Source organism: Stylophora pistillata, chromosome 6, assembly GCF_964205215.1.
Source record: "Stylophora pistillata chromosome 6, jaStyPist1.2, whole genome shotgun sequence".
Classification (NCBI taxonomy): Eukaryota; Metazoa; Cnidaria; class Anthozoa; order Scleractinia; family Pocilloporidae; genus Stylophora; species Stylophora pistillata.
The window spans coordinates 27,750,100-27,773,857 of NC_142524.1; the positions used below are offsets into that span (position 1 = coordinate 27,750,100).

The 23,758-nt window shown below is 39.5% G+C and overlaps 4 protein-coding genes across 4 annotated transcripts; all 4 read left to right on the plus strand.

The window, feature by feature from the left end:
- Positions 1–1,599: 1,599 nt before the first annotated feature.
- Positions 1,600–9,155, plus strand: LOC111334932 (epithelial discoidin domain-containing receptor 1). The gene is made up of 7 exons (XM_022940743.2): positions 1,600–1,816; positions 3,264–3,355; positions 4,207–4,505; positions 5,322–5,463; positions 6,597–6,926; positions 7,055–7,197; positions 8,297–9,155. Exons 2-6 carry the CDS (start codon positions 3,292–3,294, stop codon positions 7,171–7,173), a joined length of 954 nt encoding a protein of 317 aa, XP_022796478.2. The 5' UTR covers positions 1,600–1,816; positions 3,264–3,291; the 3' UTR covers positions 7,174–7,197; positions 8,297–9,155.
- Positions 9,156–9,412: 257 nt separating this feature from the next.
- On the plus strand, positions 9,413–10,858 carry LOC148729230 (uncharacterized). The gene is made up of 2 exons (XM_088763285.1): positions 9,413–10,035; positions 10,461–10,858. Exons 1-2 carry the CDS (start codon positions 9,978–9,980, stop codon positions 10,787–10,789), a joined length of 387 nt encoding a protein of 128 aa, XP_088619411.1. The 5' UTR covers positions 9,413–9,977; the 3' UTR covers positions 10,790–10,858.
- A 390-nt stretch (positions 10,859–11,248) lies between these two features.
- On the plus strand, positions 11,249–13,554 carry LOC111334933 (uncharacterized). Its single transcript, XM_022940744.2, has 2 exons — positions 11,249–11,444; positions 12,864–13,554. The coding sequence occupies exons 1-2, from the start codon at positions 11,384–11,386 to the stop codon at positions 13,238–13,240; spliced, it is 438 nt and encodes a 145-aa protein (XP_022796479.2). The 5' UTR covers positions 11,249–11,383; the 3' UTR covers positions 13,241–13,554.
- A 1,852-nt stretch (positions 13,555–15,406) lies between these two features.
- On the plus strand, positions 15,407–17,846 carry LOC111334940 (uncharacterized). Its single transcript, XM_088763284.1, has 2 exons — positions 15,407–15,567; positions 17,130–17,846. Exons 1-2 carry the CDS (start codon positions 15,513–15,515, stop codon positions 17,462–17,464), a joined length of 390 nt encoding a protein of 129 aa, XP_088619410.1. The 5' UTR covers positions 15,407–15,512; the 3' UTR covers positions 17,465–17,846.
- Positions 17,847–23,758: the final 5,912 nt, after the last annotated feature.

Here is a 23,758-nt window from a genome sequence, read left to right on the forward strand (position 1 = left end):
CAAAGAAGCTCTTGATTGTTGAACATATTCCCCTCGCCAGCTCCTTAGGAAATGTATAAAGAACTGTATGGAGGGTTCAGTACAATTGCACAAAGTATGAAACTGCCTCGTGTACGTTTATAAACAACATTTTTCTTTAGAGGGAATTTTCAAGATCTGATTTTCTAACAAATTTGTTGTACAGCTGATACAACTCTTCCCTGGCAAAGGCACCGAAAAAGAATAATATTCAAATTAACGTACGGGTTATAACCTAACATCAGTATGCAAGTTCCCCATACATTTCCAGTGGTATTTACAAGGAAAATTTGTCTAACAATAAAGAGCTTAATTCGTGAGTTCGCGATCATTTTCTTCATACGTATGATGCACGATCGTCGCAGTAGATAGCGCTATTTAAGCAATAGCGAAAATCAGACCTGAAAAAAATCAGGCCTGTACGGGACTCGAACCACTGACCTCTGCGATACTAGTGCAGCGATCTACCAATTGAGCTAACAAGCCAACTGGGAGCAGGCCGTTAAGTTGATTCGTAATAAACCCGTGAAAGGGATAAATCAGATACAATGAAATATATGAAGTTCATATATTTTGAACTGCGGTATTAGATACGTATGATGCACGATCCTCGCAGTAGATAGCGCTATTTAAGCAATAGCGAAAATCAGACCTGAAAAAAATCAGGCCTGTACGGGACTCGAACCCCTGACCTTTGCGATACTAGTGCAGCGCTCTACCAATTGAGCTAACAAGCCAACTGGGAACAGGCCGTTAAGTTGATTCGTAATAACCTAACATAGTAGCACTAGTATCTAGCACTGGTATCGCAGAGGTCAGTGGTTCGAGTACCGTACAGGCCTGATTTTTTTCAGGTCTGATTTTCGCTATTGCTTAAATAGCGCTATCTACTGCGAGGATCGTGCATCATACGTATCTAATACCGCAGTTCAAAATATATGAACTTCATATATTTCATTGAATCTGACCATTTTCTTCATTCGAATGACCAAAATGTTTGATTCAGGGATAATACTGTTACCAGAAATTAGATACTTCATCGAAGGAACACTTCAATTTACGGGACACTCTTACCAGTTCTTAAGAGTGTCATAAATGAAGGTTATACTGTCTCAATTGAGAACTGAACTGCCGCTGAAATAGCACCTATAATAGATGAAAACCATTCCGCGTTCAATAAACAATGAAAAGACTTGTTGATCGAAACCAGGAATTAATTCCTGTGAGTTCGAGAGAGATCGTTTGTTTTGATTTCTGATTAAGGCTTTCTGTGACAACTACGGTCGAATGAGTCAAATTAATGACTTTTCACGAACTGGAAGAGATTTTAAAAACGTCTGGAAGAGATTTTAAAAAACTGAATAACCTTTCGCCCTAAAAGAGTTTTACGTAACATCGAGAAGTTTAACAGACTTGGAAATTAAGCTTTTTGGAAAATAACTTATCGACTGCTGTTGAGATATGTATCGGTTCAATGAGTAAATTAATGCATAACACTTCGTCATAGCCGGAGACCTAATCACCTACCAATGATAGTGAGTAAATCAAATTAATAAATTCGTGGTCTATTCATTTCAGTTCTCCAACGCAATAATCAAATTGCCAAAGGCTTAGAAAGCATCGCGCAAGTGTAGTACATGCTCTACAGAGCTCACATCTGTGTGAGATAAATTCGCAAAAGGCTGAATGAGTGCATCTTAAAAACATCTTGAGGGAACCACAAACAGCAGCCCTGCATCACTTGTCAACTTCTCACCGCGTGGAGGTTCAGTTATTATACCATCGAACTTGGGATATTGTAAGTTAGATATTTGTTTATTTCTGTGAGCAACATAAGCTATTTCATAATGGAGAATACGATTTAAATATTTTGTAACTGGTTTAAATGTTTTAGCAACAAGGATAAAGGTCATTCGAAAGCTAAAGGCAAGACATGGAACTTGTCAAGTTTCGCAACTTTTTGTGGTTGTGTTGTCATTCAAAATGTTTCAGACCATTTTTACGCGATCAATACTATGACTAAGTTTTAACTGATTGGAAAACAAAAAGGGTGTAAAATAATACCGTTTCAGTGTGTTTAGGATTAAAAAGAAGATTTTTGTTTCTTCATAGTTCTTCCAATATTAAGAATGAGACGAACGCGAAGAAATAAAGTTATTTGTCTTTCCAGAGTGTTCTAAGACACGCAAGGCCGAGGCTTGTCTTCACGGCCCGTCGAACTCACTTAGGCAATTGTCATAACTTTGTTAAAATTCGTTGTTTCTCCGGTTGGACAAGATTAACACGACCCCATAATTTCGTCATTCTCTACTTCCTAACTACCTTTATTCTCCTTCGTGTTACTTTTAGGACGACCGGACTTGTAAATGAATCTGATCGACTTCAAAGTTAAATTCCTCTGAAGGATTCTATGCATTCTTAGGCCGGCGGTCACAATTGGCATAGAAACAATTTGAATCTAACGTGACGCTCTTCAAACATTTCAGTCCTAACAAACAGAAAAGTTTACATAAACTTGAAGATCTTGCTGGATCAAAATAGACTTCAGTCAAGATAATTTAACAGACAAAAACAAAAAGCAAAATTCTGCTCGAGATATATTTGATTTAGTTGAATGCTCCTTCGAAGCGACTAAAAACAATCAGTAAACTTACTTGTAAGGCAATAAATTTTGCCTGCCTTAGCTTGAATTGAAAGAGATATATTATTACTTTTTTTACGTTCAAAAACTGCCGCTGATCATTTTGAGAGACGGAAATTCTGCATTCGGTGAGCAGCTTTTTAACTAAACTTTTCTAGCCCTCAAATTACCATTGACGTCACGGTTTGTGAAAATGCAGACTTTGTTGAAGTCATTTCTAATAAACTGTCCATTTATTTTATTCAGTTATTTATGTGCGATATTTGGACAGGCTGGCCCAGTTCAACTCTAAATCTGGGGTCTGTATAAACTATAACAAGGCCAGACCACTGTGAACACCGGGAGCTTCTTTCGTACCTTCACTACTTATCGCGAGAAGTGTGTAGGTTCTTTAACGTCCTCTGCTAACCCTGAGAAGAGAGAAGATTAATTAAGGATCCAAGAAGATTAAAATGTCTTACCATTTGTCATAGCACTGAGAGGCAGCGCATAACCTCAGTTGTTCTCCTCGAGGTGTTGGTTCGGTCTTTTTGATGCAAATACGATGTTGTCAATGCTTGAGAGCGTCTTCCTTTTAAACTGATCTGGTATGTTTGTTTTGAAGCTAAGAGTTTTGAAGACAGCAACAAAAAATGCGACAATTATCCTGGTTGGTAATTTTGGAACTTCTCTTTCTGGATGGGCGTTGTGTTGAAGGTAGGACGATAAGTTTTCTTACACAAAAAAATATCACAATTTGTTTACACTGTGCTGAGTACGTATATAGCGGCAAAAGGCAGTGACAAGTGGTTTGTTTTTCATAAATGAAGTATATAGCAAAGACTAGGAAGCAATTATATCGCGAACTGAACCTGGATCGGTAGGGAACTGCACTTATAACATAACCAAAGTAAAGCGCGCGCTCTGATTGGTCAATTTAGCGTCCACCATTTGCCCATAAATGCCCGCGTGCATCCATAACTCAATAGTGTACGCTGTGGTGTTTATCATTTGTTAATTAGCTTTTCTTAACAAGCATCTTCAGGTTTTCAGATAAGACTTAATAGGCAGCATAGAGAAAAGAATCGTTTGATTTAAGAGAGGAGGCCTGAAAAAATTTGGTCCAGAGTGCGAGCACTTCATGACCTCGGGATTGGATGCTGTTCCATCTGAACTGCAGAAGACATGTTGGCGAGATCGACTGTAATAGTATAATCGATGTCATGTTCGCAATCACTCAGTCAGCAACTCACTCACTTCCTAAATCAGTCAGTAGGTCGTTCAGTCAGCCATTAGTTCACTTATTCATTCGTTCAGTCAGTCAAACAGTGGGTCAGTTAGTCTATGAAGCAGTCAGACATTAAGTGAGACAGTCATTCACTCACTCACTCACTCACTCAGCCAGTCAATCTTCACAGATAGTCAGTTAAACTCGGTCAGCTTGGACATTTCTTTAGGTAGTTCAATAGTGATGAATTCAGTATATTTGTCATTTACCAAAGAGTACAATTCACAATCGGAAGGATTCTAAAACACAACAATTTGTATCACACTTTATTCTTTTAAAGGTCAACGGTGCCAGAACTTCAACATAGGGTTTAGTGAAAGAAATAAGATACCAGATAACAAATTCACAGCTTCATCTTCCCTAAGTTCTGAGACATCCCCTCACCACGCTCGTATAGGTGATGTACAGGGTGAGGGATGGTGCGCCGCCAATAAAGGAGATAACGAGTATCTTCAAGTTGATATGGGAAGAGATTACGTGGTCTGTGGCGTCATAGTACAGGGTGGAAGTTTCGGGAACGTCGAATCTTTCGACCTGGAATTCTCTACTGACGGCAGTTTTTTTAATTCATATTCCAAGGTAAGGAGCATTGATTCTATAGTCAAGTTCCCAATCGTGTTCCTTCAATTCCTTTGAGGCAAAATTTTACTTTGCTGTTTTTGACACAACACCACACAGACCCAACATTGTGGTAAAACGTCCGCACATTTTTGAACGTTTTAATGACAGGTGTACTGTGATGCTTTCGGGCTGTCAGATCCAAATTGTCTCTCACACGGATTACTAACGACCACATAAGTGGCCGGCAAGTCACGGTGTTTTAAAAGCGGGTAAATTTTTCGGCAGGTAAAGATCAAAATAGAATGGAAAACCAAAGGGATACTCGCACTTGTAAAAGCTTTGTGTAATAGTCTTGAGGTTTCTTCTTCCCTTCTTTTGTTTCAAATCACAAATTTCTATCAACGTTGCAACTTTGCGGCACAGTAGTTGTTTCTTATGTTTTCCTTAGAAATTTTGCGCTGAAAATTGGCGAGCGGGCGCCCAAAATTTATCCTCTCGCGCATGCCTTACGTGTGACCGTTGTTTTCACCACACCGCACCACACCAAGTCCAACTGCACGACGTGGCACGACACGGCGCGGCACGGTACCACACGGCGTAACACGTTGCAGCACAAGACATTACTGTACCACACTGCTCTAAACTGCACCTAAAAATACTACACTGCACTCAACTACATTACTATAATCTGGACTATACCAAACTACTTAAACACCAGCATCGTAACACAAACAATAAAGAAACTCTACAATACAATATATGTTGACCTATTCTTTCTTAAGTAATTTGAATAAGAGTCAGAGCTATATAGTTAGTAATTTTTTTTGTGTTTAGACTCTGCTGAGAGTTAACGATCAGGAGGAAGAGGCCGAGTTTCACGCGTTGGGGCCATATCCAGTTGGAAGATATGTCCGTTTATATCCTCGAAAATTCAGAAACTATCCGTGTGCCCGACTTGAGCTGTTCGGTTTTCCAGGTATTAAAAGAAAAGGACATACATTGAAACCCTCGTACGGCCCCCGAAGACCTTGTTATTGTTGGCTTTTTCAGTTGTAGCCCGACGTCACACACATATACTTCTTAAATCAAAACCGCCTCCCGGTTAGCTCAATGGATAGAGCGCTGGACTGATGTGCGGGAGGTCGAGGGTTCGAGCCCCGGCCGGACCAACACTCAATGTCTTAAAATGATTGAGAAGAATATGCTGCCTTTCTATATAACATCAAGAAATGGTTTAGATATTCTAGTCCTCTCGGATAGGGACGAATAAATGGAGGTCCCGCCTCCTGCAGGGTTAGGGGTAGGAGACGTTAATTTCCCACGTACGAGATTACTGTATGATGGATGTCCTCCCCTAGGATGGGATGGGTGGGTTGTTGTCTTGCGTTTCATACATGAGCCTCTGGCTCGGGCAATATGGGTAACCATGCCCCACGTAAAGACATTAAACTTTGATTACTTTTACTATTACTACTACATGGTCAGGTCTCTGAGTAGGTGAAATAATGTTTGTCATCGATGTAAAAGCGACATTAAAACCTTTTAACAGCAGCTGGAAAAAAAGGAAAAACCATCAGAACAAAGATCAAAACTCTAAAATAGACACCGAAACATAAAAAAATACTTCTTCTCGTATAAAAATGAAAAACGTATAATAGAATCTAGATGAGTTTTCTCTTTCACGAACAAGCATTTTTATTGCCACAGTCGATTACCGCTGAGTAGTTTGCTTATTGAATTGCTAGCATTACGTCTCTGCGCTGGAAATTCAATCGTAGACAACAAGTAGCGGTTAGGGAACGGTCATAATATCTAACACCTGGGGGGTGGTCGGAGGATTTTGGAGAGGAGCATATGGTTTTCGGGAGGAACTGAGAGGGAATCAGTCGTTGATAAAAGAGTATATGGGAGGGGGCTATAGAAAATTGGCTTCCAAGGAAAGAGGATCAGTAGAACACTACAAAGCCTTGGGGGGATCAGGTGAATCTTATTGTGACGCAAACAATATCTTCCGACCTTACCCCCATCCCACCCCACCCCACCCCACCCCACCCCCCCCCCACCAACCCCTTTTTTCTTTCCCTAATGTTTTCTACTTCTTTTCTTCAGGTCCCAAAGTGACATGTATGCCCCAATACATAATCGCCGAATTCGACAAAGCGCATTACCCAGATCTTGTTGCTGAAGGAATGCATCTGAAAAACACAAGCTGCTTGGCAGAGGATGAGAATGCTACTCATATTCTTTTCCATATTCCTATGCGAGGCTGCGGAACTGAGAGAATCCTTGTGAATGATAAGTTCTTGCAGTACAACAACGAGATTATCCGTCGCATTACTGGTGTTGGGATTTCGTATAAGATGGACATGCTATTCCCAATTAGCTGCAACTATGACAGGAGAGAAACACTGGGTGACGTAAGCTTTAGAGTGACTACCGGTGGGTCTCCTTCCCAAATTTAGTAATTGTTATAAAGCAGTTTTCAATTGACAACAAACAAACAACAAACAAACAAAAAAACAAACAAACAAGCAAAAACAGGTTACTCTTTGTCTATTCAACAACAGAAACCCCAACAACAGCATCAGCCACCACGCTGAAGCTGCCACAGCGAAAGATTTCTTTCATTGGTTGGTTAGTTGCCCTGTGGATCTCAGTTTCTGGGATCTTGACACTTTGGTACTAAGTTTTGCATTTGTCCGGTACACAGGTACGTAGTGACTTAATTTTGTTTTGGTGAGGTTAACCTTTTGAGGGAAGTGATAGCCTTATGTGATATGCGCGTCGGTTCGCCAAGATCCAAGAGTCGAGTCCGAGTCTAGCAAGACGGGCTGTCTTTCTTTCGCGTTTATGGGTAACACACTTTAGTCACCACTCCACTCAGGATTATAAATTGGTATCAAGGAACTGTCAGGGACACCTGACGTTATGGGCAGGGTGAGAGAGAGGGGGGAGGTTTATTTTGAATCTAATCTCGTACCCAGGTCCTACCGTGTAACCGTAACTGAAATGGAGGTCTGGGCACGAGACTAACCTCGACAAAAGAGTGGCCATTAGGCCTTCATAGATTATGCTAAAAAAAGTAGCATATCATGCTAGTAGCATTGCTTTTTTGGCGAAATTATGATTAAAATTATGCTCTTTTTTCCAAGTTATACCCCTTTTTTTAAAATTATGCTCTTTGAAAACTTTGCAAATAAGTCCAAAAAATACATTTTTCAATTAGAAGCCGTTGGTCTACAAGAAAGAAATGCAACAAATCCGCAATGAAATTCAAATAAACATGTGGTTCATGTTAATCCGGGTTCAGATTGTTTCAGACGCCGCTCAGTGAGTCACAGTGAACTACAAATGCTACTACCTGAACTAAAACTTAAAACATCAAGTAACGTCACCAATTGCTTGGGAGTAGAGATGAACAATGATCAAATTGTAGCATCAAAAATGGTCCGATAACAATCAAAATATGCGAATTATGCTAGCATTGCTACTTGGCACAAATTATCCCAGTTTGCTCAAATTATGCCAAAAATTATGCTAGCATAATCAATAAAGGCCTAGTGGCCATCCCCTATCTCCACTTTAGCTCCTGAACAATTTCATTTACTTTCCGAATTACCGCTCATTTTTTGAATCGGAGTTCTCATCGGTGCATTTGATTCAGTCAATGGTATCTTCAATGTTACTGTACACAATCAAGTTCAGCGTGAACGCCCTATCACAAAAAATGTTGTATTTCTAACTGTTTGTTGCTGTTGTTGTTGTTTTTTTTTTTTTCTTTTTTTCTTTTTTTTACTTTATTCTGATAGGTGGTGTAGCCTGGAACTTTTTTTTGGATTTGTTAGAGTCAAGCAAGAGAGCGTGAAAACAACTCCCTTATCGTCGAATATTTAGGATCAGAGAGTTCTACTGAGGAATTGCTGAATAGATTATTTTCGAACATACATAATTTTTTCAGACTCGCACAATTTTGAATGCACCTCCAAAACAGTCTCAAGAGGGTGGCAAAGGTTTTACACGTGACGCGTGATTAAGGCCAAAAATAATGTGTGACACGTGAATTCTACAGAGAGGCGAACATGGTTCGTTAATTTAGAAAGCAGGCGTGAGGAGTGATTTTTCTCCGGAGGCATTCGTGACCTGTGAATTTTTTATTTCATTTCGTGCAACCTAGCACACAAGAAAAGATAATTGCTGATTAAAATATACGTGACTCGTGATTTTTTCGAAAAATTCGCTTGTGAAACAAGATCAGCCACCCTCTTTTAAAGCTTGCTTCTTGGTAGGGCCAAATTTCAAAAGTAGATTGAAGAGGGTTTCTTCTGTCAATTGTTATTTCTATGATGTGAATGTACTTTTTTAAACTTCCCCTCCTTAGTCTTTTCAGCTAAGTTGACAACAAATATTCAGTTTCCATAAAGTGTTTCAGAAACGAAGTTTCTGCACAAGAGACAGAACTTTTGAATTGTAGTCATGCGCTCGTCCAGATAAAAGCGCTGGTAATGGCATCTCACTGATTAATAAGTCTAAACACTATCCGGTAAACAGAGTGCGTTTTTATATTTGGATGAAGTGGATAGCGAAGCCCTGAGGGTCATTGGCATCCAGCTTGTGCTTAAATTGTTTTTTCAATACACAATAATTGTAATAAAATAATTAGTTACATTATTTGATATTTTTAATTCTTCAGTTACCAAAAGTAAGCTGTAGAGTCCCTTCATCACACCATGTAACTTTATTGTATGAAGGAATAAAGATAATTGAGTTGTCGAGACTTTGATTCCAGTTCCTACTGCTGGGACACACATACCACAAAAAAAAAAAAAAAAAAAAACAAAAAAAACTGGAGGTTCATTTTGCAGCTCGTAGATTTATTTGTGTGCGTTTTTTACAGGTTCAGAAATGTTTTGAGGTTTTAGGTGACTAATTGTTTTTGTTAATAACTACTTTCAAACAACTGATTGGTGGAGAAGAAGAAAACATAAAGAGTAATAGTGCAAGCGACTTGTGGAAGACATTCCCATGAATTTTATCGAAGTTATTTTCCAATCGGTGTCAAAATCAATCCAGAATTACCTTTATTAGTTTTGCTTTGCATCCCGCTGTGATTGCTATTAAAATTCGTATCATCTTCTCAGCGAAAAACAAAAACAATTATTTATGCCCAATCATAACCAATGGGTTTTCGAGAACTTTATGAAGAAGTATAATCCAATCGCGAGATCTTTCGAGATTGGGAATTGAATTATTGAGTCAAAATAAATGAAGTTCACGACTTTTTTGGTTAGCTAGCAATTTTTATCAAGAATTTATTCTCAAGAAACACCCACCAAGTCTGCAAAATTGTCGATACTGGTGAGTGTGCCGCATCAGTCAAGAATAACATCAGGATCGTGATATGTGATCGTGATCTGTGATCGTGAGCTGTGATCGTGAGCTGTGATCGTGAGCCGTGATCGTGAGCCGTGATCGTGAGCTGTGATCCCGAATATGAAATATATCAGTTTTTTCATCGCTGCTGTGTTCCTAAGTGTTTTCGTTTCAATAGGTAAGTGTTAGCGCCGAGAAACATAAGCGGTCTGTTGATTTCTGCCTTCAGTAGAAAGAAAATATGAATAGAAAGAGTTGTTTTTCAGTTTAGATTCATTGGTAAAGGTAGAAACGTTTTTGCCATTAACGTTCATGACACATTTTGGATCCAGTAAGACTGATAGAGTGAGAAAGTACTACCGCTGTTCATTTCTTGTGCCGCACTTGTAATTAACAACAGGGCCTCATGACGAATTTGAAACGAAATTTTCAATCTGTATCAACACGAAATGTTAATAACAGTAATGATAAATCCCCTGCATACTATAAACTGATCTGCGTCTTTAAATTCATGCAGAGTAGTATAGACACGGCCTAAATTCATGAGGCAGACTTAACCATTTTTTGAATAATTAATGAAAATTACAACAAATTCTTCCTCAGCGATGAGCCTGAATTGCTACACGTGTGCCAGCACTTCCTCTTGGGATGACTGCGAACATAGAAATACGACTTGCCCAAAACTAAGCAATCGCTGCATCAAAGTTTACCTCGAACATAGTGACACAGAACTCTACAAGAAGTATTGTGGCATAGAGGCACATTGTGATGAAAAGGCCAACCCGACTTGTATCGCCGAGGTCACTGGGGCCAGCGAATGCATAATTGATTGTTGTGAAGGTAACCTGTGCAATGAGGGCTCACACCTTCATGTCAGCGGCATGACGATGATCGTATGCGCAGCGGAAGTGTTGCTTTTCCAAGATCGTTAGTCTTTGTTTGGCTTTGTGCCTGTAGAAAACCGGAATGAGATGGCTAATTATAGGACGTTTTCAACAAGATTTGTCTGTGTTTGTCTGTCGACTGTTTCGACCCAAAAGATCACCATATCTAATGCTCTCTTGAGTCACAAGATTAGACTCAAGGGCTTAAAGTGTGAATTTAAACGCGATTTTGAACATAACATGATAAATGTTCTAGGTTATAGAGTAATGATGCTTGTAAGTCAGCTAGGCGGCAATAGGGAGAGAAATGAAACTCTTCTCAATGTCGACCTGTCAGTGACGAAATTAGCAAACAACTAGTTTGACTTCCGGAGTCGTTCAAAACTATGCAACCAGACTACATTTATAAAGTAATAACGTTATAATCTGCATTCAACCACGATACTGAATAAATAGTAAATTTCCGGTAAGAATAACCATACTCGCATCAGTGGCTGCTACTCGCCCCTTGCCCAATCCTCCTTTCTCGTTATCCTCCCACTCCTCCCCTATGACATTTGCAATCAACGCAAACACAGTAAAGGTGTTCTCCATCTGGAAAAATGTAGCTATCTATAGAGCAAAACCCACTGCACAGTCGCCATGTACACATACATTCAACAAATTTGTTTAATCTTGTTTTTTTCTTCCTTTATACCGTCGGGTAAGTGGAAATAAGCCAGTTGCTATGATTCTCTTTTTTCGTTTTATCTTTTATCGTTTGTTGGAATTGTTCATTTTAACCACATTTACAACAATAGTTTTGTTATGCGTAGGCTTTATGTTTGCATCGAGTAACGGCCTCAAGCTGCTTCATACCTCGAGCTTATTGTGGTTTCTTAAAACGGTCCATTGAGTAAAAACTGTTCTCAGCTTTTTAAATAATTAGGTATATCGGAATTGAGACATTGATGTTTTTTAGATCCACTCCGTTCTTTCAGCAAGCTTTCGGTTGACATAATAAAGGAGTGAGTCATTCATTAGTGATACAATTCTTAAAAAATTTTATGACGTCGGCTTTTTCGATAAATTCTCCATTCGAATGGGTGCCAGCATCATCGAAATCGTAGCCTTTTATTTCGGAAGATATATTTGCTTCGCTTTTGCCAAATTTCTAATGATTTGTAACCTTATGTCGACTTTTTTATTCTCATTCATTGTGGCGCTTAATATGTGAGATGAACAAGCAAGCTATAAATTATTTACTTCAAGCCCTCTTTGGTTTCAAAAAAGTCATATTCCCCCTTTGAAATATTGCTGAAAAGAACGGAACCAACGAAAGATATTTCATCTAAGCTCCATACAAATTCTGAAAATTTCCATTTTGTATACACTTAGTCTACTTTTGTATTCGCATCAAATTTATCACGCCGTATCTTATAAATTTTTCATATTCTTATTACTAATTCAAGCGGTGTCTAAGGCTTTTTCAACATCCCTTTTTCATATTGCCACCATTGGTTCTTTAGGTTTTGCTCTCCAAAGAATCTCTTCTTGGGGGTAAATTTATGCTGTAGCTTTTTTTTTTTTTTCCCTCTTTTTTTCTAAATTAGGCCGTCGTTTCTTTAGGTCGAATACGAAGGTGTTCCGGTCTCTATTATTCAATTGACGGTCAGGCTTCATCATTTCGCTCGAGCCGCTTTGATAATCATCATTCTTTCTCAATAATTTTCAACTGTGATTTTTCCTAATAGTTTGGTTTTGATGGCAAATTCTGGCTGGGACTCAAGAATATGAATGCATAACCTTTGACACACATAAACCAAGTCTATAATGAATCCAACTTGGGTTAGAACAAATTAACTAATGGTAAACATTACAGCGTACACTATTGAGTTATGGATGCACGTGGGAAGCTGCTAAGCATGAAGGAAGCGCGACTTTAGCTTCTTTTATGCTCAGCAAACCATAGAAGAATTAAATAAATAAAACATAAAAAAATTTCTTGAGAAACATTTGTTTACTTCGAAACATTGCTCACGTCAGCAGCGTATACCCATGGGCAAATAGTAAACACTAAATTGACCAATCAGAGCGCGCGCTTTACTTGATTTATGTTATGATCTGATATATTTCCCAACAGCGTTAAGTCTCCGGTGCTACAGATGTGCTAGCTGGAGTTCTTGGAAGGATTGCGCGAAAAGACTCCAAGAGTTCACTTGTCCCGACGAACATGACGAGAGGTGTCTGAAAGCTACCTATAATCACAAGCTTCACATGAGGAAAACGTTCACAAAATTCTGCGAAAAAGCAGAACAGTGCACTGAGGATACCAACCCAATATGCATTGCGGCCAAGTCACAGAATGCCACATGCGAAAGTTACTGCTGTGATCATGACTTGTGCAATATCGGATCATATGCTATAACCAGCGGGATGCTGCTGGTCGCATGCGCTCTGGTGTCAGTGGCTGCTCTTTTGGTGGAAAATAACTTCAATATTTTCTTGAGAGCTGAGTAAACCCATCTTGGTGAACGGCTGATTTCAATAAAACTATCCAACTTAAAATTAGGAAGGTAATGTAAGTGAAAATTAGATATCAAATAGATTCAACCTCTGTAACCTTTCATTTTTAAACATTATGAATGACTATTTTTTAATGTAGCAACGATCACATTGTCGCACAAGCGAGAGTTCCGTGGATGAAGATAGACCAGCCTGTATGCGATGATGTAACTTTAGGATCACGAGTAATAATGGGTGTATGTGTTAAGAGCCCACCTTGATATTGTAAAGGGCGTGACTCATCGGAATAAAAATCACCCTTACTAGTAGTTCGCCCATCAGATTTCTAACATTTGGTGAAGCAACGCGAATTGAAGTTCAGTGAAAGATCACACACAAATTTATATGCGATTGTAACTCACCCCTTAATTTTCGCGCGATTCAATTGGCTACTTTACGTCGCGTAGTACTATATCACTTCTTCGTCTTTCGACTTACATGGAAGAAAAACGAATTCGTTTTGTAGGAGGTCAGTGCGAGTGACATCAAAAGCTAAGCTCAAATGCTGCTTGAAAAGTACAAACAAGTCGACAAATGTTCTGTCAATGCGCGATATCAAAATTTATGGAAGGGTTATATAATAAATAAACCCCCTATGTCGGCTGACAGTATCATTGGCTGAGAGATTGTCCTCAAAATTTCACATTTTTCCTCGAAGCTTCGCTTGTCGGCCAGATATTCAATTCTTGGACACTCTCTCAGCCGTGAACACTACCAGCCGACATAACAATTGCCTGAAAGGGTTTGTTTACTAGATAATCAGTTGAAGCTTCCCTAAGCGGAAACCATGAGGCTGCTGAAAAATAACTCGTAAGTGGAGCTCGCTTTTCCAACAGGGATGATACTCAAAAGGAGCCATTTGTGGTATCGGAAGTCTCCTTCATAACCGTTGCTGTTTGGTGGCTTGATGGGTGTGCCACCTGACGAAACAACAGCTTCGAGAGAGATTACAGTCTCTATGACCTGCGGTACTGAAGGAAGTCTGTGGGCATGCATGGGCGGATCCAGGAATTTTTTATTTAGGCGGGGTCCAAACTTTGGTTCAGAAAGGACCGTTGGACTCTTTTGATGCAGATTACTTCTCCCCCACACCCCCCACACCCCCTCCTACCAGTTGCGGTTGCACTCATAATTCCTTGGCCGCTTACCGTTTACTCGGATTCGTTAAAATAATCAGCCAGTTAAAAATTGATATACGATCCTGTCGATTTAAGAATTTCAGTCTCAAAGTTGTAAGCGTCAGGTCTGATAGGGGGGTCCGGACCCCCTGCACCCTCTCCCTGGATCTGCCACTGGGCATGGGACTGTGTAAGGTAGTGTCTGTTTACAAGCTAAGTGACCCATCAGGCCGGCGCTTAACTCTGGTTTCCTCAACATGAAGCGACTAGGAGTATTTCTACTCCCCCCCCCCCCCCACCCCGCCCCCAGGACGGAATGCTAGTCTCTCGCGGGTTACCCCTTGCATAATATCAAGCCAAGCTTTAATAATTATTCGATCTAAAAGAGATACATTTATAATTCGCCAACAGAACAAACGCAAATCAAGTATGTACCTCGTAGCTGAATTCAGAAAACGTCACTGTAAAATTACTTATGCGGTGAGTCGTTACAACAGTCTCACTTTACAGGCTTAGGTTGGCAGATTCTTCAGCTAAGCCGATTTATAGAGAGGCTGTCAAGTGACTTCTTTCTCACTTTGATTCCTCTGAAAAACTGGTTTGAAAAAATAGAACCTAACGCTTTTAAATCAGTGTAGAGAATTAATGTCAATCACGATTCTGCTCATCGGATAAATTTATCATAAAGAGGCGACGCCTAATCGAATAAAACGAAACATACAGAAGATTTGCAATGCCCGCTAACTCGCACTTAGAAACAAGCTACGAATTATATATGAGTACAGAAATTGTATCGGACAGATTTTCACTGACTAGAAGGCTGGTGTCGCACTTCCGAGAATTTACTTTCAGAACATTTCGCTGGATTGCTATTAGTAGGGAATGCGGCCTCAAAAAGGTTTACTTATGAGTTTGTGGTTGATCGGGTCATTTAACTTAATTAATTACATCATGTGTAACAGTGAAAGATCAATATCATAAAATTTATGCGAATAGTTCGCATATTTTGCTCAGTCATCCATCTTTAAGAAGCTGACTGAACGATAGTTATTGAGTTGGTGTTCTGCTGAAACTAGAGAAAGCTACGAGCAGCGAAACAAAGGGAAGACATGAATCTACAGCTCAAGGTGGTGTTTATTGTACTTCTCGCCATCCCGTATGCTGGTAAGGAATTACAATAAATGCTCTTAGATTCAGACGCGTGTGTTTACGTGTATTCGTGTGTAAACAAAATTGTGTCACTTTGGGGGAGAAGTGAGTGTTTCATTAAACACTTATGACTTGCCAGAATCACTGTTTAACACCTAATTCGCCTATGCCAGAATACTCTGTATCTCAGTTGGTAAAGTCATAGTTAATCGTAAAGTATTCAATAACGTGAGGTCTGAAGTTGGACTCCTCGCAAGATCTTAGATTTTATCATGTTTTCCTTCGCATAAGCTACCGACTTTGTTTTCTGAGTTCATTTAAGGGGAGCCTCACGACTATTCGTCTGTAAGCGGAGACAAATTCTTTGTTCAAATTGAGGTGTTGTGTTTCTCATAAGATCCTCCATCCATCCTTGAAGAGGTGAAACTGAAACTGACAGTAAATTGAGATTTAGATATCGCTTATAGCTCAGACATTCAAAGGCGGTTCGACGATACTTCGTTGCATGTTTGATCTTGGACAAAAGAACATTTAATTTATGGATCGTGCTTATTTAACACTACGTAATCTTTTTCGTCGTATTGAGGGTTTTTTTTTATTGCGTAACGTCTTTTGTTTTGTAAGATAACTTGTAGGTTTGTTTTCGTTTCGTTTGCTATATAGTTGTAAACAAAAAACAATTTTTTGTTAGTGTAATTCGTTCAGATTTATTCGAAGTCGTGTTCGGATTTATTCGAGGTCGTTCAAAATTAGTTCGTTCGAGATTGGTCATTTTGTACTCAATTTAAATTTGTTCTTCGTCCTTAGTTCGAGTCAATAATAAAATATTCAACTAGTGAACAGATCTGACGTAAAATTCGTGGAGTTACTTTCCTTTTCTTTGTTGATGTTTTAGTGATTGTGCATTTTGTTAAGTGATTATACATTTTGAATCTCCCCTCCCGAATTGCACGGTTTTTCCAAAACTATTACGCGTATTGAACTGGGTACCAAAAAAATTTATCCGGTAGATTTTCTTCAGTTCTTTTTATTTCATGTTAAACTGCATCGAATGACTTGCTGAGGTATGTCGTTTAGTTTTAATCCTGCAATGATAGTTTTGTTTACAATTTGTCGCAGGCACACAGTCATTTAGAGTAAGCTTTTATCTCTAATGGATGTTACTGATATGCAAACACTTGCTTTCATGTGGCGCCGAACAAAGTTGTCCCCAAAGTTGTCCCCAAAGTTGTCCTCTTGATCTTCCAAATAATTACCAGCTACCTCCTTCTCTTCCTATATCTATTTAAAAAACTTACAATAGGTGACGCTTTCGAAGTCAGTAACCGAAACAAAGCTGTCAATTTCCTTCAGTTACTGCCGTTATACTTGTACGTGATGTCCTGCGTCATAACGATCCGGGAACTTTGGATAGTAAACGCACTCTATACTAAACCATATTATGCTGCTTCTCCAAAATTAATGTCGTGGATTTATCCGATTGGAATTCGCAGTTGAAAGAGGCAAACGGGCTAGAATCAAATAATTTCCGAAGGTAATTCTCACGATTATTTAACATACTGTTTCTTTTGTGTTAGCCTTCGGTCTGAAGTGTTACAAATGTACAAGCACTAAATCTTGGGAAGATTGCGATGATAAAAAGTCAAGCGAGGTGACATGCACCGGAAATGACGTCACCTGCTATAAAGTTCACTACTCCACTGCAGATAAAACCATCCAGCAGTTTGCAAAGTCCTGTGGACCTACAACGTATTGCACAAAAACTTCAAATCCCGTTTGCAAAGTTCATCTCGGTGCTTCAGGTTGTGATATAGATTGCTGTGAAGAAGACATGTGCAACGCAGCCTCATTGGCTGGAGTGGGTGGCCTTGTGGTGCTATCAAGCGTTCTCGTGGCAGCGCTGTGCAGTTAGAGACACAAGGAAACCTCCCTGAATTTACTCTCTATAAATGCTAATATTAAAAATCTTGATCTGTGTGAAACAAATTATGGGGCCACAATTACTTTTAATGATTTGGAATCAAAGAATAATGTTGTATAAGTTGTCCTGGGAAAGACAAACCGAGTGGTAAAAAATCGCAAACTAAACAAGCTGTTAATAGGAATTTTCATTTATCTGCCTCTAAATGAAATCCCTTCTTGATGCCACCTTGTACTCACGATTTTAGTGCATATAATAGAGCTTTTAAAGTGCTTGCTTTTTTTTTAGCTTATCATCAGTGAGCCTTAATTTGTAACAGCCTAAATTTTTTCTTAGTGTTTCACAAATAAACACAAATTTGGTTTAACAAAAAGCCTTTAGCTTCGGAAAGTGCAGTGATCGAGGAATTCCTACATTGCACTCGGCAAACTTCATCAATGCACTCGTGATTGAATGCACGTCTGTAAGTTGTACAGTGTAGTATTTCGTTTGACCGTCATAACACTGAAACATCAGTTTATTTTAATCAAAAGTTTATTATTGAATGGCAGTATGATCACTGAACAAATGGTTACGAGTGAACAACATGAAAAACTCGCTTTCCATCCTTCTTTCAGAGGGGAGCCTAAAACTAAAGGACCCTTCTCCCTTCCCTTGACTTTCACAGGCGAGATGGCTATAAAAGACTAAACGATTGTGGGTTTAACTTTCTCATTAATACGCAGCCTTACAAAAAGCATTGCACCTTGTCTAAGTAAAGTCACTGTGTTTCACAGTTGAAAGCCACAAAAGGATGAAATTCGACGGCAATCGGTTCAAGCATGATCCTGAGGGTCAGGCAGCTCTGTCTCGAGCCCAGAGTTAGTCTTAGGGGGCAAGTCCATCACTGGTTCCAGGCCCCTCAATGACATACTGCACCTCTGGAAGCTTCTCCCCAATCTTGTCTCGCCAGATCTCAGGCTGCTTCTTCTTCCTTCGTAGCTAGATCACGCGGGAGATAAAATTCAGTTATTGTAAGGAACAACATGAATTGACGCTCGTTTTAAGATTAAAGCTGATAAAGAGCGGAGCAATCTATTGGAACAGATTAAGCTTCAGAAGAACATCATCGGACATAAATCACTGTTAGTTCCGCTAGGGATAAACCAATCCCTATCCGCGAGGATTCAAACCTCAGATTTCTCGGTTCCGTGCTTTATTGTCGAGCCTGGTGAGTTAAGCCATGAACTAGGTTCATTTTGGAATATGAATTCTGTCAGCATATTCCTAGTCCCACGCTTGTGACAAGTAAACTACATTACTTTCATTCGCCTAAGGAACTGAACTGACTCTTTTTAAGGAAATCAAAATTAATCAGTGGAAGTATCAATCCATGGAGGAATTTTGTTAAGAAAAAGGTAAACTATTCCGAGCCACCGCGCGCAAACTTAGGCGATTTGCACCTTTTTGACTCAGCTTGCAGCTTTAAAGACAGTTCTGTTGTAATTTTCTTTCGTCAGTTTCGCCTTGAAGTAGGATAAAACCATCAAACACCAGCCCTAGAATACGCCTTTTTGTACTAAAAACCGCAACCGAGCTCAGAACTTTTCTAGATTAGCATTAACCACCTGGTTATCACTCACATAGAGCTTCCAAACGAACAGCACTGCTCCAAAAAGGATAATACCACTGAATGCACCAATAGTGGCTGCGTCTGTCATTGTCAGCAAACGTTTGGGTTTAGACTCTGTTGGGTCGTCATCATGATAACCATGCAACGAAGCATGAAAGGTTCCATCCGAACGGTATTCTTTGTCTCGCATGAGGACCACAAAATTCTTGGATCTGATCTGATTTACAGAAATCGAAGTTGCAACGTTAGGACTGATATTTATGACCTATGAAAAATTGCCATGTACAGGTAGCTTGTAATGAAGCCTAGGGCAGTTGTTAACGCCTTTGTGAGCCTCATAGCCATTGATTATCGCAACCAACGTGGCTCACAGGTTTCCAAAGAGAAAGCCGAGGAGTTAAAAAAAAAAAATAAGATAGAAGAATGGGGCTTGCAGCAAGGAAACGTAAATCATTGATCGGTCTGAATCAGGTTGCAACCACAGAAGAGGCAAAGACAGACGAAATAAATAAATGATATGATAATTCAAAGCGACTTACATGACTTTCCAACGTTTCCACGATATCATCAAGCGTAGCCGAGTCACTGTTTTCGGCAATCTCGAATGTCACTTTGATGCTTCCTCTTTCAAGCTGATCGTCCAAGTTGAAAAATTTTCATATTAGCATTCAGGTAACTTGGGCATACTTATTAATGTTTCATTCCCTCTTGTAAGATATCGCTTCCTCATTTCAACCCATTTCACTCCCAACGTTTAGAGATGAATTTTTCCTACTTTTCTTCCGCCTTAAATTTCGCATAATCTTTGCTGAGAGAAGTTCTTGTGAATTCAAACAATATCGTCTGCATGTTAATCGTCCTCTTCGTCCTTACCCCCTTGCTTGAAAATGTCTTTTTATTAAAATACCGTAAGGAGAAATCAATTCATTTTGGTCTCTCCGGGAACTGAAAATGGCAGGAAGTAAATGAGTGAAAGGTAGAGTAAATGTTTGGGTATTAGTTTCTTTCCTTTTTGTTATGTTTTGCTCTGTTCAATTTTTTTTTCAGTGTTATTCGTTGGTTTGTTTTCTACTTTTCAAGAGGTGCGCCAGTGTAATGAAACCCTTGAGATTGTCACTCCACGGTTCCATATATTAAAAGAATAGCGAATTGGGTGACCTTGTGGCAAGTAAAACACTTCTTATGGCAAAAATTGACCTTCCGTGTTTGTGGGAAGACAACTGGAAATACATTTAGATTTCCATTAAGTTTACGTTGAGGTTATTTATTGTAGTTATTTCAGCTACCTTAATATTCCGAATTTGCTTCTTCCTGATCTTATGATTAGATTTTTTGACAATTTCGTCCTTGGTGTACCTAGGGGAAAATCAGGAAAACAAGATGCAAATCAATGACTTGTATAGAATAAATCCCTCATAGTTGTAATGAAGACAGCTAGATGGAGATGATTAAGGTTAAAACTACTCAGAGGTTCCCATTATGTCCCACCTTTTAACAATAAAGGTTCCATCAAGAGAATATCAGTTCTTATTACACGACTCGGGCAGGCAGAGGGCCAATAACTAAAATCAACCATGAAAATGCTCTATTGCCGGTCAATATTCTCTCAGTATTGGACCGGGCACTGTCCCGAATGGTCCCGAATGATACCGCACTTATGTCCCTTTGAACTTCAGTCGTATAATAAATCTCTTATTGACCAAGCTTGCTCGGGACCGTACTGGAAGAATATCGGCCCTCGGTCTTTTTTGTACGGACCTCGCTGCGCTCGGTCTGTACTGTCAAGACCTCGGGCCGATATTCTCCCAGTACGGCCCTTGCGCTTGGTTAATAGGATATAAAATTCTCTTGGTTTCATCCGTTCACTCTCCTAGCCCTTCCGTTTAAAAATATTACTCAAACAAGTATGGAAAATTATCCGGGACTGTATTTGTTTTGACTTGGTAAGCTTATCTTTAAATGTTCTCACCTGATAAAGTTTTCTTTGTTGCCTGTGACTTCATCAAAATCTCCCACCAGCTTTAAACTTACTCTTGCCATCCTGCGAAGGAGATAAATATGTAAAAGTTTAAAAAGGACCTCCCTCACCAATTTCCATGATCACGTTGTCAAATCGGTTGTAACCTGTTGTGAAATCCTTGGTTTATTTCATTAATTATAGCCTTTCTAAATCTTAGAGTCCTGAGAGCCTACGGAATCTCTGAGGGATTCTTTATTAAGAATGGTAAAGTTGGAAAACCGCAATGGAAAAAGTGCGCTCTCAACACCTGCTCACGGCGTTCTAGTAATAGAATTAAGTTGTTTACTCAATCAAACCCCACGTATGAAGTCCGCCCTTATAGAGTTTTCCGCTAAAAAGTATACTAGTGGGACTACAGGATCGGTCTTCCTACGAAGTTATTTCTTGGGCTTGTTAAAAGAAAATCTAGCAATTTCTTAGAAGGTTTGTAATATTTACCTCAATTCATTCTGCCCCCTCTTTCCTTCTCCACGTTTGACTTATAAAATAATGTAAAAGCAATTAGAATTCAAGCTGAAATGTTTTTTTTCAGTTCAACTAACATCTTACGGGTTTAAGTCGAATTAATTTGATGGCCCGCTCCCAGTTGGCTTGTTACCTCAATTGATAGAGCGCTGCACTAGTATCGCAGAGGTCAGTGGTTCGAATCATGTATAGGCCTGAATTTTTTTTCAGGCCTACTTGTCACTATTGCTTAAATAGTGCTCAGTTACTGCGAGGATCGTGCACATATAAGAGCTTAGAGAGCAAGCCTTTTACAGTCTTTTAAACCCTCCGCTCTCTAGAGACCAGCATATACCCCGAAGTATTTAATGTGAAAATCTTAGGTGAAAATCTCCTAATTGCTGAAAAATGAAGCTTAATGTATTATGTAATATTTCCACCAAAATTGTAAACAGTTTTTTGTACCCTAGAGCTAAAACGTCACAACTTGAATCGCGCATTTCTAAGACAATTAGACCTTTAGATGGCACTAGATTCAAAAACTGCTATTTTTATCAAAATTACGTGCTGAGATAGGCCCCACCACTTTTTCGATCAAAAACAGATAGAAGTGTTCTAACAAACAGAAAAATTATCTTGAGATTTCGCACAGATAGAAACGGACAACAACTAGTTAAACAATTAGTATTTCAAAAAAGTTATTTCAATAAAACCGTTTAAAAAAGTTTGGTCGGAAAAGTTAAAGGAGTTCCTCATTTCAATAGTGAGCATCAGCAATCATAAAAAATATCCCTAGGGATCGGAGGAGGATTTTGATTGTGTCACGCACGATAAAATTCATCTATTCCCCCACCTCATAGGCAGTTGACTGCTTAGGGTATATACTTTATTGGTGACGATTGATCCCCAATCCATTCCCCCTGAAAACCATGTGATCCCTCCAAAATCTTTCACCCGCCCAAGCAATAAATAACGGCTGGTACTTAAGTATTCTGTAAAACTTATGACATGATGATACACAAGCGAGGTTTGATTTTCCTGTGGTATAATATATCGTGCAGCTTGAATGAGGCAATCACATCCCAAGAATTGTAACATCTGGCTATTCATTATCTGATAATGACCTAGACTTACCAGTTTTCTTTTCATCGCTTTTCGACTTAATAACAGCTGCTGCACAGTTTCCTTTTCCTCTTGGCACCTTTTCACGCGTATTAACTATCTCTTGCCCATTTCCGTCCACACACCAACACACACCAGCCGTGGCGTTACACTGTTCTGGTAGGAACTCTCCATCCCTTGAATCACAGACAGGGACGAAGACACCAAGGTCCACTTCCCTACATAAGACAGTCAGTCATTCAATCAAAATCAGTAAATGACCTTGGTTAGACATGACACTGCAAATAAACTCTACATGTCTATTACGTTTTGTGTGAGAGATACGATGTCCCGTCAATAGTTATTGAGTACTATAATTTAGCAATTTAAAATGCAGATAAAGATGTTTAGGATGAAAGCCTGGCAGGGTCGTTCTGATGTGTTCTCATGCAACACCCTTCACTCTCACAGTGCTCCACTCTACTTATGTGTGTAAATGGACACCAGCAAACGGTCAGGGAGACTTGACGAATTGCTAAGGGACCTGCTTGCGATGGCAAAGCGGTAGATCCTGTCCAGGAGCAAACTGGGATGAGCTCTGGAAGTATTAGCCCACTAGGCTTGAAAGAGTACAGCTCATTATTTCCTAGTTAAATCAAGTACTATACTTTAGCTTGCAGCTAAGATAAAAGACATCGAAGGCAGCACAGTAACGACAAAGACTCATAAATCAAATCGGTAGAAGACTTAAGAAGGCTCCTAAAGATTTACCTCCTATTGCTTTCGTTCCTTTTGCTTGTACGTCCTTCCTGTCCAGATTGATCTCCATTCCGAAATCCATTAATGGATCTTTTTCCTCTCCTTCGAGTTCTGAATCCACTACTTCCACTGGATCCAGTGGATCCACTGTAGCCAGTTGAACCACTTGAGCCACTGGACCCACTCGTTCCACTTGATCCGCTGGACCCACTTGAACCACTTGCTCCTGAAACACCATTTGGATATCCATTCTCTATACGATGGTTGCGAACATTACTGCCGGTTCGGCCACCACCATTTCCATGCTGTCCACCAACGCTACCTCCATGTTGGTGATTTTTCGTGTTCC

Bases quoted from the DNA above. Each gene is read 5' to 3' on its own strand.
- LOC111334932 (XM_022940743.2), top strand. From the start codon at position 3,292: ATGCGACAATTATCCTGGTTGGTAATTTTGGAACTTCTCTTTCTGGAT. The intron at 3,356-4,206 runs GTAGGACGATAA...ATTCTTTTAAAG, and splicing joins GGATGGGCGTTGTGTTGAAG to GTCAACGGTGCCAGAACTTC. The intron at 4,506-5,321 runs GTAAGGAGCATT...TTTTGTGTTTAG, and splicing joins TTTTTAATTCATATTCCAAG to ACTCTGCTGAGAGTTAACGA.
- LOC148729230 (XM_088763285.1), top strand. From the start codon at position 9,978: ATGAAATATATCAGTTTTTTCATCGCTGCTGTGTTCCTAAGTGTTTTC. The intron at 10,036-10,460 runs GTAAGTGTTAGC...ATTCTTCCTCAG, and splicing joins AAGTGTTTTCGTTTCAATAG to CGATGAGCCTGAATTGCTAC.
- LOC111334933 (XM_022940744.2), top strand. From the start codon at position 11,384: ATGTACACATACATTCAACAAATTTGTTTAATCTTGTTTTTTTCTTCC. The intron at 11,445-12,863 runs GTAAGTGGAAAT...ATTTCCCAACAG, and splicing joins TTCTTCCTTTATACCGTCGG to CGTTAAGTCTCCGGTGCTAC.
- LOC111334940 (XM_088763284.1), top strand. From the start codon at position 15,513: ATGAATCTACAGCTCAAGGTGGTGTTTATTGTACTTCTCGCCATCCCG. The intron at 15,568-17,129 runs GTAAGGAATTAC...CTTTTGTGTTAG, and splicing joins TCTCGCCATCCCGTATGCTG to CCTTCGGTCTGAAGTGTTAC.